Source organism: Lonchura striata, chromosome 10, assembly GCF_050655825.1.
Source record: "Lonchura striata isolate lonStrDom1 chromosome 10, ASM5065582v1, whole genome shotgun sequence".
Taxonomy (NCBI): domain Eukaryota; kingdom Metazoa; phylum Chordata; class Aves; order Passeriformes; family Estrildidae; genus Lonchura; species Lonchura striata.
The window spans coordinates 24,279,249-24,291,455 of NC_140712.1; the positions used below are offsets into that span (position 1 = coordinate 24,279,249).

General features: G+C 57.3%; 1 protein-coding gene across 2 annotated transcripts; it reads left to right on the forward strand.

Annotated features, from left to right (window-relative positions):
• The first annotated feature begins 1,538 nt into the window (after nt 1-1,538).
• PAQR5 (progestin and adipoQ receptor family member 5) lies at nt 1,539-11,264 on the forward strand. 2 transcript variants are annotated; one of them, XM_085589045.1, is made up of 8 exons: nt 1,539-1,671; nt 2,273-2,422; nt 3,735-3,862; nt 4,652-4,842; nt 6,137-6,263; nt 7,062-7,158; nt 8,869-9,010; nt 9,795-11,264. In XM_085589045.1, exons 2-8 carry the CDS (start codon nt 2,375-2,377, stop codon nt 10,016-10,018), a joined length of 957 nt encoding a protein of 318 aa, XP_085445171.1. In that variant the 5' UTR covers nt 1,539-1,671; nt 2,273-2,374; the 3' UTR covers nt 10,019-11,264. The 2 variants fall into 2 exon arrangements, with proteins under 2 accessions (XP_085445171.1, XP_085445170.1); XM_085589044.1 differs by having other exon boundaries at nt 8,931-9,010; nt 9,795-10,472.
• Nucleotides 11,265-12,207: the final 943 nt, after the last annotated feature.

Sequence of the window (12,207 nt, forward strand, 5' to 3'; positions counted from 1 at the left end):
AGAAGGAGGAGGAGGAGGAGGAGGAGGAGGAGGAGGAGGAGGAGGAGGAAGGGCAGGCCCGGTGACTCCCTGCCCTCCCTGCGCTCCCAAATCACAAATTCCTGCCTGAGGCCTGGAGCCTCCTCCTGCTTCCCACTGGGAACAGGGAACGGGGAATACGGAACAAGGAATAGGGAATAGGGAACAGGGAAAAGGGAATTGGGAACGGGGAATTGGGAACAGGGAACAAGGAACAGGGAAAAGGGAATTGGGAACAGGGAACAAGGAACAGGGAATTGGGAACAGGGAAAAGGGAATTGGGAACAGGGAACAAGGAACAGGGAATTGGGAACAGGGAAAAGGGAATTGGGAACGGGGAATTGGGAACAGGGAACAAGGAACAGGGAATTGGGAACAGGGAAAAGGGAATTGGGAACAGGGAATTGGGAACAGGGAAAAGGGAATTGGGAACAGGGAATAGGAAAAAAGGAACAGGGAATTGGGAACAGGCACGGCCTGCACCGCTCCCGGAGTTTTCCATTCCCCATTCCCCATTCCCCATTCCCAGTTCCCCATTCCCAGTTCCCCATTCCCCATTCCCCATTCCCATTCCCCATTCCCAGTTCCCCATTCCCAGTTCCCCATTCCCCATTCCCATTCCCCATTCCCAGTTCCCCATTCCCAGTTCCCCATTCCCCATTCCCATTCCCCATTCCCCATTCCCCATTCCCATTCCCCATTCCCCATTCCCAGTTCCCAATTCCCATTTCCCCATTCCCATTTCCCCATTCCCCATTCCCCATTCCCCATTCCCCATTCCCAGTTCCCAGTTCCCCATTCCCCATTCCCAGTTCCCCATTCCCCATTCTCAGTTCCCCATTCCCCATTCCCCATTCCCCATTCCCCATTCCCCATTCCCCATTCCCCATTCCCCATTCCCCATTCCCCGTTCCCCATTCCCAGTTCCCCATTCCCCATTCCCCATTCCCCGTTCCCCATTCCCAGTTCCCCATTCCCCATTCCCCATTCCCCATTCCCCATTCCCCATTCCCAGTTCCCCATTCCCCATTCCCCATTCCCCATTCCCCATTCCCAGTTCCCCATTCCCCATTCCCAGTTCCCCATTCCCCATTCCCAGTTCCCCATTCCCAGTTCCCCATTCCCAGTTTCCCATTCCCAGTTCCCCATTCCCAGTTTCCCATTCCCCATTCCCCATTCCCAGTTCCCCATTCCCAGTTCCCCATTCCCAGTTCCCCATTCCCCATTCCCCATTCCCCATTCCCCATTCCCCATTCCCCATTCCCCATTCCCAGTTCCCCATTCCCCATTCCCAGTTCCCCATTCCCAGTTCCCAATTCCCCATTCCCCGTTCCCCATTCCCAGTTCCCCATTCCCAGTTCCCCATTCCCAGTTCCCCATTCCCAGTTCCCAATTCCCCATTCCCCGTTCCCCATTCCCAGTTCCCCATTCCCAGTTCCCCATTCCCAGTTCCCCATTCCCCATTCCCAGTTCCCCATTCTCAGTTCCCCATTCCCAGTTCCCCATTCCTGTCTAATCTTTAACCGGAGGCGTTTCCAGCTGGGTTTTGTTGGTTCATTGCTCTCCTGCCTCATTAATTTTTCCCTCCCTCTCCGGCCATTCCCGGCGTTCCAGGGCTTTTCCTGGAGCTGCCTCACACCGGAGCTGGCAGAGGTAGGGCTGGGATGGGAGTGAATCCAGGGAATTCCAGGGGCTGGGAGAGGGGTTCTTTGGGAATGGCCCTGTGGCACGCCCAAGGGCTGGATCCCGCCGGGAAGCTGGGACGGCCGGAGCAGCTGGAACGCTGCAGAGCTCCGGAATCCCTCGGGATCCCGGGAATCCAGGACCTTGGATCCCCCCGGATCCTGGTGGGACTGAGCTGAGCAGGAGCTCCCTTCCCGCTTTTCCTGCTCCGGGCGGGAGGGAAGGAGGGATCCGGGATTTTTCCCTTGATTTCCCAGGATCAGGTAAGAGCCGGAGCCGGGATATTCCGTGGGAGCGGGAAAGGGGATCCAGCCGGGATCCCGTGTCCCACCCGCTTCCCGAGGGACCTGCCTGCATCCAGGGATCCTGAGGGATCCACATCCCTCTGGATCTGTTGGAATTCCCGTCCCTCTGGGAAGCGGGATCGGCCTTCTCCCGCTGCTCCCTTGGGATCCCAGCAGCCCTCAGGGGATGGGTGCTCCCATCCCGCTGGGATGCAATTCCCCTTGGCATTTGGGATTTGGGATTTGGGGTTTGGGATGGGAATCCCAGGAATTCGGATCCCGCGCAGGCCGTCCTGACCCTGGGAAGCGCGGGAGCAGCCGGCTCCGAGGCTTTGAGGCGCCGTCCCAAGGGAAGCAGAGCCGGAGATTCCCGGGATCCGGAGCCGGCCATGCCGAGCGCCCGGGCCCGGCTGCTCCGCGCCCACCAGGTGCCCGAGGTCAGCGGGAATTCCATCCCTGATCCCGGGGATCAGCGGGATCTGGGGTCTGACACATGGGAACAGCGGGTGGGGTCACAGCTGTGTCCCGACTCCGGAATTCTGGGGGTGCTCCTCATCCATCCCCATTCCCGTTCCCATTTCCCATCTCCATCCCCATTCCCGTTCCCATTTTCCATTTCCCATTCCCATCTCCATCCCCATTCCTATTCCCATTTCCCGTTTCCATTACCATTTCCCATTCCCTTCTCTATTCCCATCCCCGTTCAAATTGCCGTTATTCTCATCCCCATTCCCATCTCCATCCCCATTCCTATTCCCTTTCCCATTTCCATGCCCATTCCCATTTCCATTCCCATTTCCATGCCCATTCCCATTTCCATTCCCATTTCCCATCTCCATTCGTGTTCCTGTTCCCATTATTCCCATCCCCATTATCCCCATCCCATGATTCCCATTCCCGTGATTCCCATCCCGTGATTCCCGTTCCTGTGATCCCCATTCCCATTCCCGTGATTCCCATTCCCATCCCGTGATTCCCATCCCGTGATTCCCGTTCCCATTATCCCCATCCCATTATTCCCATTCCTGTGATCCCATCCCGCGGTCCCCGTGCCCGGGATTCCCATTCCCATTATCCCCATTCCCATTCCCATGATTCCCATCCCCGTGATTCCCATTCCCGTGATCCCATCCCGTGATCCCATCCCGCGATCCCCATTCCTGCGATTCCCATTCCTGCGATTCCCATTCCCGTGATCCCATCCCGTGATTCCCATCCCCATGATTCCCGTCCCCATTCCTGTGATCCTCATTCCCATCCCGTGATCCCATTCCCGCGATCCCCATTCCCATGATCCCATCCCGTGATCCCATCCTGTGATCCCATCCCGTGATCCCATCCTGTGATCCCATCCCGCGATCCCATCCCGCGATCCCCATTCCCGTGATCCCATCCCGCGATCCCATCCCGCGATCCCCATTCCCGTGATCCCATCCCGTGATCCCATCCCGCGATCCCCATTCCCGTGATCCCATCCCGTGATCCCATCCCGCGATCCCATCCCGTGATCCCATCCTGTGATCCCATCCCGCGATCCCATCCCGTGATCCCATTCCGTGATCCCATCCCGTGATCCCATTCCTGTGATTCCCATTCCCGTGATCCCATCCCGTGATCCCATCCCGTGATCCCATCCCGTGATCCCATCCCGTGATCCCATCCCGCGATCCCCATTCCCGTGATCCCATCCCGTGATCCCATTCCGCGATCCCATCCCGCGGTCCCCATTCCCGGGATTCCCGTTCCCAGAGTTACCGGGAGCCGGGGATTCTCTCCGGGTACCGCCGGCCCCGGAGCTCGGTGTGCGAGTGTCTGCGCAGCGTCCTGGGCATCAACAACGAGACCCTCAACGTCTGGACACACCTGCTGCCCGCCGCGTCAGTGCCCGCGGCGCCCCGGGCACACCTGCCACACCTGGGCACTCCTGGCACACCTGGGCACACCTGGGCACACCTGGGCACACCTGGGGGCACACCTGGGCACACCTGGGCACACCTGGGCACACCTGGGGGCACACCTGGGCACACCTGGGGGCACACCTGGGCACACCTGCTGCCCGCTGCGTCAGTGCCCGCGGCACCCCGGGTACACCTGCCACACCTGCCACACCTGGCACACCTGGGCACACCTGGGCACACCTGGCACACCTGGGGGCACACCTGGGCTCCCCTGGGCACACCTGGCACACCTGGGCACACCTGGGCACACCTGGGTGCTCCTGGGCACACCTGGGCTCCCCTGGGCACACCTGAACACCCCTAGGCTCCCCTGGGCACACACCTGGGGCACACCTGGGCACACACCTGGGCACACACCTGGGCTCCCCTGGGCTCCCCTGGGTTCCCCTGAACACACCTGGGCACACCTGGGCACACCTGCGGGCACCCCTGGGCACACCTATGGGCACACCTGGGCTCCCCTGGGCTCCCCTGGGTTCCCCTGAACACACCTGCGGGCACCCCTGGGCACACCTGGGCACAACCCTGGGCACCCCTGGGCACACCTGGGCACACCTGGGTTCCCCTGAACACCCCTGGGGCACCCCTGGGCACACCTGGGGCACCCCTGAACACCCCTGGGGCACACCTGGGGGCACCCCTGGGGGCACACCTGGGCACCCCTGTCGCGGGCCCGTTGCCCACCGGTGCCGCGCGGTTCCCGGGCAGGTACCTGCTGTGGCTGCTGGCGGCGCGGCTGCGGGAGCCCGCGGGGCTGGCACCGTTCCTGGCCTACCTGGGCACGTGCGCGCTGTACCCGCTGGCGTCGAGCGCGGCACACGCGCTGGGCGCCATGGGCGGGCGCGGCCGGCACCGCGCCTTCTGCTGCGACTACGCCGCGCTCGGCCTCTACGGCCTGGGTCTGTGCCAGCGGGATGGGGACTGGGGGGCTGGGGGTGCCAGGGGGTCTGGGGGTCTGTGCCAGCGGGCTGGGGCCAGGGGGGACAGGGGGACAGGGGGTCTGGGGGTCTGTGCCAGCGGGCTGGGGCCAGGGGGGCCGGGGGTGCCAGGGGGTCTGGGGGTGATGGGCTGGGGGTGCCAGGGGTGCCAGAGGGGTCTGGGGTGCCAGGGGGGTCTGGGGGTGTCAGGGGGTCTGCGCTGTGATGGGCTGGGGTGCCAGGGGGGCCAGGGGGGCCAGGGATGACGGGCTAGGGGTGCCAGGGGTGCCAGGGCTGCCAGAGGGGTCTGGGGGGTTTGGGGTGCCAGGGGGTCTGGGGGGTTTGGGGTTTGGGGATGTCAGGGGGTCTGTGCGGTGACAGGCTTTGGGGTGCCAGGCGGGCTTTGGGGTGCCAGGGGGGTCTGTGGGGTCTGGGCGGTGACGGGCTTTGGGGGTGCCAGGGGTGCCAGGGGGTTTGGGGGTTTGGGGATGTCAGGGGGTCTGTGGGGTCTGGGCGGTGACGGGTTTTGGGGTGCCAGGAGGGCTTTGGGGTGCCAGGGGGGTCTGGGGGGTCTGGGGGTTTGGGGGTGCCAGGGGGTTTGGGGATTCCAGGAGGTTGGGGGGTTTGTGGGATTCTGGGGGTCTCTGGGGTTTGGGAATGCCAGGGGGATCTGTGGGATTTGGGAGTTGAGGGGGATTTGTGGGATTTGGGAATACCAGGGGGATCTGTGGGTTTTGGGAATACCAGGGGATTTGTGGGATTTGGGAGTTGAGGGGATTTGTGGGATTTGGGAGTTCAGGGGATTTGTGGGATTTGGGAGTTGAGGGGGATTTGGGAATACCAGGGGGATCTGTGGGATTTGGGAGTTGAGGGGATTTGTGGGATTTGGGAGTTGAGGGGGATCTGTGGGATTTGGGAGTTGAGGGGATTTGTGGGATTTGGGAGTTCAGGGGATTTGTGGGATTTGGGAGTTCAGGGGATTTTTGGGATTTGGGAGTTCAGGGGATTTTTGGGATTTGGGAGTTGAGGGGATTTGTGGGATTTGGGAGTTCAGGGGATTTGTGGGATTTGGGAGTTCAGGGGGTCTCTGGGGTTTTTGGGGGTTCTGGGGCTCTGTGGGGTTCGGAGATAATGAGGGATTGATGGGATTTGGGGAATTGCGGGGAATCCCAGGGAATTGCAGGGAATCCCAGGGAATCCCAGGGAATCCCAGGGAATCCCAGGGAATTCCAGGGAATTGCAGGCTTTGGAGCCCACGGCCCCGCTGTGCCTCCAGGCTCGGCGCTGGCGTATTCCGCCTACGCCTTCCCGCTGGAATGGGTCGGGAGCACATTCCATGAGTTCTACGTTCCCGTGGCCGTGCTCAACTCCGCGCTCAGCACCGGCCTCGCCTGCTATTCCAGGTGGGATCGCCGGGAATTCGGGATCAGGCCTTGGCTTGGCCAGCCGGGACGTGGGGAAGGGGAAAGAGGGAATTTTTCCGTCGGGAAACGGGGAGGATTCGATGAGGGAAACGCGGAATAACGGGAGGAGTTTCAATCTTTGGGAAGTTCCGAAGGGGATTTGGGGGATCCTGGAATGTTTGGGTTGGGAGGGAACTTGGAGATGATTCAGGTCTGCTGTCCCAGATTCCCGGAGAAGCTGTGGAATTCCCTGTGTATCCCGTGTGGAATTCCCAGAGCTTCCTGGTGTATCCCATGTGGAATTCCTGGTGTTTCCCTGTGTATCCCGTGTGGAATTCCCTGTATATCCCATGTGGAATTCCTGGTGTATCCCATGTGGAATTCCCGGTGTATCCCATGTGGAATTCCTAGTGTATCCCATGTGGAATTCCCAGTATTTCCCATGTGGAATTCCCGGTGTTTCTCTGCGTAATCCCATGTGGAATTCCCTGTGTATCCCGTGTGGAATTCCCAGAGCTTCCTGGTGTATCCCATGTGGAATTCCCAGTGTTTCCCACGCGGAATTCCTGATGTTTCCCACGCGGAGTTCCCGGTGTTTCCCACGCGGAGTTCCCGGTGTTTCCCACGCGGAATTCCCGGCGTTTCCCACGCGGAACTCCCGGTGTATCCCACACAGAATTCCCGGTGTTTCCCATGTGGAATTCCCAGTGTTTCTCTGTGTAATGCCATGTGGAATTCCCGGCGTTTCCCACGCGGAATTCCCGGCGTTTCCCACGCGGAATTCCCGGCGTTTCCCAGGTTTCTGGAGGCGGAGCGGCCCGGCCTGAGCAGAGCTTTCCGAACCCTGGCCTTCGTGTATCCGTACCTTTTCGACAGCATCCCGGTTTTCTACAGGGTGCGTGTCCCACAAAATCCCGGGAGGTTTCAGCTGCCTCGCCGGGAATTCTGTGGGAAAGCAGCCCCAGCTCGGGGCTCGAAAGGCAAACAGATTCCGGCAGGAATCGGCTCGGGAATAGTTTTTCCGGAGGATTGCTCCCACTTCAAAGGGCTGGAAAATTCCTGCCTTGGGAAGCGGGGAGGGGCCTTTTCCAGGGATTCAGCTGGAGCAGGGTGGGAATTTGGGGAGGCGGGAGTGGAGGTGATGGCGGCGGGGAGCTGGGAAGGGCTCCTTGGGATGGATGGATCAATCCTGCTTTTTCCTGGGAAGCGGGGCCGGAGTGGGGCTGAGAGGAGTGGGGAACTGGGAATGGCTGCGGCTCCTTGGGATCCATGGATCCACGGATGGGATGGGATGGATCCATGGATCTATGGATGGATGGATTCATGGATGCATTGATGGATGGATGGGATGGGATGGGATGGGATGGGATGGGATGGGATGGGATGGGATGGGTGGATGGATGATGGATGGATGATGGATGGATGGATGGATGATGGATGGATGGATGGATGATGGATGGATGATGGATGGATGGATGATGGATGGATGATGGATGGATGGATGATGGATGGATGGATGATGGATGATGGATGATGGATGGATGGATGATGGATGGATGGATGGATGGATGATGGATGATGGATGATGGATGATGGATGATGGATGGATGGATGATGGATGGATGGATGGATGATGGATGGATGGATGATGGATGGATGGATGGATGGATGGATGGATGGATGATGGATGGATGGATGGATGGATGATGGATGGATGGATGGATGATGGATGGATGGATGGATGATGGATGATGGATGGATGATGGATGATGGATGATGGATGGATGGATGGATGGATGATGGATGGATGGATGGATGATGGATGGATGGATGGATGATGGATGGATGGATGATGGATGGATGGATGGATGGATGATGGATGGATGGATGGATGATGGATGGATGGATGATGGATGGATGGATGGATGGATGATGGATGGATGGATGGATGATGGATGGATGGATGGATGGATGATGGATGGATGGATGGATGATGGATGGATGGATGGATGGATGATGGATGGATGGATGGATGATGGATGATGGATGGATGGATGATGGATGATGGATGATGGATGGATGGATGATGGATGGATGATGGATGGATGGATGGATGATGGATGGATGGATGATGGATGGATGGATGGATGATGGATGGATGATGGATGATGGATGGATGGATGGATGGATGATGGATGGATGGATGATGGATGGATGGATGGATGGATGGATGGATGGATGGATGGATGATGGATGGATGATGGATGGATGATGGATGGATGGATGGATGATGGATGGATGATGGATGGATGGATGATGGATGATGGATGGATGATGGATGATGGATGGATGATGGATGGATGATGGATGATGGATGGATGATGGATGGATGGATGATGGATGATGGATGATGGATGGATGGACGATGGATGATGGATGGATGGAGGGATGGATGGATGATGGATGATGGATGATGGATGATGGATGGATGGACGATGGATGATGGATGGATGGATGATGGATGATGGAGGATGGATGATGGATGATGGATGGCTGAAGGATTCATGGATGCACTGCCGGCCGGTGTCTCCCGTTGTTGCGGCAGCTGCTCCGGAGCGCGGCCGGGAGCTGCTCCGAGCTCTCGCTCCGGCTGCATTCCCGGCACAGCCTCTGCGCCCTCCTGACCTTCCTGAGCTTCACCTCCCGCCTGCCCGAGCGCCTGGCGCCGGGGAGCTTCGACATCATCGGTGAGCGCGGCCGGAACGCCAGGAATGGAGCCGGGAATGTCGGGAATTAACCCCGGGAATGCTGGGAATGGACCCCGGGATTCCAGGGAATGAACCCCAGGGATGCCGGGAATGAACCCTGGGAATGCTGGGAATGGACCCCGGGATTCCAGGAAATCAACCCCGGGAATCCAGGGAATGAAGCCCAGGGAATCCAGGGAATGAACCCGGGAATCCAGGGAATGAACCCTGGGAATCCAGGGAATGAATCCAGGGAATGAACCCCGGGAATGCTGGGAATGAACCCCAGGGAATCCATGGAATGCACCCTAGGGAATCCCGTGAGTGATCCCAGGAGAATGCTGGGAGTAACCCCATGGGATCCCAGGAATGAATCCAGGGAATGCCGGGAATAACCCCATGGGATCCCAGGAATGAATCCAGGGAATGCCGGGAATAAAGCCCATAGATCCCAGGAATAAACCCCCCCGGAGCCAGAGGCATTGGGAATAGGAAGCACGAGGATAAAACCCCGGGAATTGGGAGTAGGAATTCGTAGGATGATAAAACCCCAGGAATCAGGAATTTGTGGGATAAATATTCCACGGATGCCAGGTGAAGTGGGCTGAGTGGGAATCAGTCCTGGAATCCTGGAATTCCGGGATGTTTGGATGGGCAGGGACACCTCCCGCTATCCCAGAGCGTTCTGGGGACGAGGAAGCCACCTGACCCAGCTGAACACCCATGGAATTCCCATGGAATTTCCATGGAATTTCCATGGAATTCCCGGAGTTTTCTGTCGCAGGGCACAGCCACCAGGTTTTCCACATCTGCGGGATCCTGGGAACGCTTTTCCAGCTGGAAGCCGTCTCCGTGGACATGGAGGAGCGGCGCGGCCGCCTCCCACTCCCCTCTTCCCTGGAAACCTTCGGATCCCTGGGAATGGGAGCGGCCGCCAGCCTGGCCATCCTCGGGGTCTGCTTCTGCAGCCTCCACCCGGAGCCTCCTTCCCGGGAAAAACCCCACTAGAATCCGGGATTGCCTCGGATTCCTGGCAGCGGTCCCGTTCCGGGGGTGTCCGTGGGGGAATTGGATCGCCTGGAAATATTTCCTTGGGAATTTCCCAACCGCACCGGTTTTCTCCGCGGGTGGGCTGGGAAACGCTTCCCATCCGGCTGTTGTCCACAGGGAAAGCGTCGAATCATCGGGATTTGATCCCTGAAAAGGGAGGGAAGCACTCCTGCTTCCCAAAGAATCCGGGATCCCTCAGGTCTGCCCCGCGGAGAAATCCAGGGAATGTGGCATCGCCAGCTGGGAGATTCCTGGTGAAGCCAAGCACTCCCTAATTCCTGTTTTTCCCTTGGAATTCCTTTGGAATTCCTTTGGAATTCCAAGCCTTAGCTCAGCCCAAGTGCCTGGAAAGGTGGGGTGGAGGGACTGGAGTTTCCCTCCCGTTTTGATTCCCACTGTTTTCCCTCTTTTATCCGGGAAAAGGGATTCCAGGAGAGCTCCGACGGGATCTTCCCGCAGGAAAGCTCTCCCAGGGTCTCGTTCCCGGAAATCCTGAGAAGTTCCTGCCGTGGGAATTCCGAGTTTCCACGGAGCGGGGCTGGAATTAAGGAATTCCATCCCGTCCTGGCAATTCCCAGGATGGATCCCAGGACTGGGAGTGGGAGACAGGAGAGCTCCACGCCCCGACGCCCCAGGATCTGGGATCCTTTAGGAAAAGTTTGGAATGTTTCGGGATTGGGAGATGCCAGGAGAAAAGCAGGATTTGGGACAGCCCAAGGCTTAAAAGCGCCCTGGAATTTTAAAGAATTCCCAGGAGTTTCCCTCTGTTGTTCCTTGTTTTCCTTCCCTGGTGCCCCTGGATTTTGCAGGAAGAGCCTGGAGCTCCAGGCTTTTCCAGGATCCAGCTTTTCCTCTTGGATTTCCCTGCGGGAACACGGCGCACAGCTTCATTCTTTGGGAATATTTTCCTGGATAATCCCACGGCTCTTCCATTAATTTCCTTTAATTGCCTTTGCCGAGGTCTGACTGCTGCACTTTGGGAGCTGCTGGAATTTGGGATATCACAATAAAATCTGGGATGAACGGCTTAAACAGGGAATAAATCAATCCTTGGAAACGCTGACGAGATTTTCGGGATATTTATAAGCACTGGAATTGTTTTTCCGACGGTTTGATTAAATGAATATAAATCACTGATTTTAATCTGCTCGATAATAAAGCTATTCCTGGGAAAACAAATTCCTTTGGAGATCATCGCTGAGAATTCCAGAGTTTATTTACTTTGGGAGCTGCCGTGACCGGGGAGGAATCCGGCTGGGATTGGCGAGCCCGCGGGAAAAACATCGGGAATCATCCCGGAATTTATTCCAGGTTGTTCAACTTCTGAACTGAAATCCTCCCGTCCTCTCCAGCGCCGGGAATTTTGGGAAAGCTGCATTCCAGAGGGGATGGAATGCCAGAATTCCACGGGATCCTCTGGCTGCTGCCGGATCTTGGAGCGGCACAGGGAGAGGATTTTTCCTGCTTTTTACCAAAAATCTCTGGATTTTCCTCAATTCCCTTCCCAGGAGAAATGAAAGCTCCGTGCCCAGTTGTTCCAAGGAAAAAATAAACCGGGATATTTACTTGTGGAATGTTGATCCACACCAAATGCCAAAGGAATTTGGGATGAAATTCCTGCAAACCTCCCTCATCCCTCCTAAGCCACGTGGATTTGGAAAAATAGGAAAAAAGCAGGAATGTCAGGCTCCTTCCGGTGATTTTATCCCTTTTATTTTATTTTTTTTTAATATCCTTGAAGTGGAAACGTTCAGGAATTTGGACTAAACATGGGAATTCCCTGGAATTTAAAAGGAATGGAATCCTCTCGCCAGTTCCCCGTTGGAATCCATTCCCTGGGCAGGACGTTTGCTTTTCCCTGGATTCGTTCTGCCCGGTTTTTCCCACACGTCCCACATTTCCACGGTTATTTTCCACCACGGATCATTTCCCCCAGGTTGGGAATTAACTCATTTCCATCGGGTTGGGAATGAACTCGCTCCCTTCAGGTTGGGAATTATTTCCAGCAGGTTGGGAATTAACTCATTGCCAACAGTTTGGGATTCATTTCCACCGGGTTGGAAATTAACTCCTTTTCCACGTGTTGGGAATGAAACCCTTTCCACAGTTTGGGAATTCTTTCCAACAGGCTGGGAATTCACTTATTC

What these genes read in the sequence shown, in the direction of transcription:
- PAQR5 (XM_085589044.1), top strand. Translation starts at nt 2,375, where the DNA reads ATGCCGAGCGCCCGGGCCCGGCTGCTCCGCGCCCACCAGGTGCCCGAG. An exon ending in GCGCCCACCAGGTGCCCGAG is followed by an intron (nt 2,423 to 3,734) that starts GTCAGCGGGAAT and finishes TCCCGTTCCCAG; the next exon opens with AGTTACCGGGAGCCGGGGAT. An exon ending in GCATCCCGGTTTTCTACAGG is followed by an intron (nt 7,159 to 8,930) that starts GTGCGTGTCCCA and finishes TTCCCGGCACAG; the next exon opens with CCTCTGCGCCCTCCTGACCT.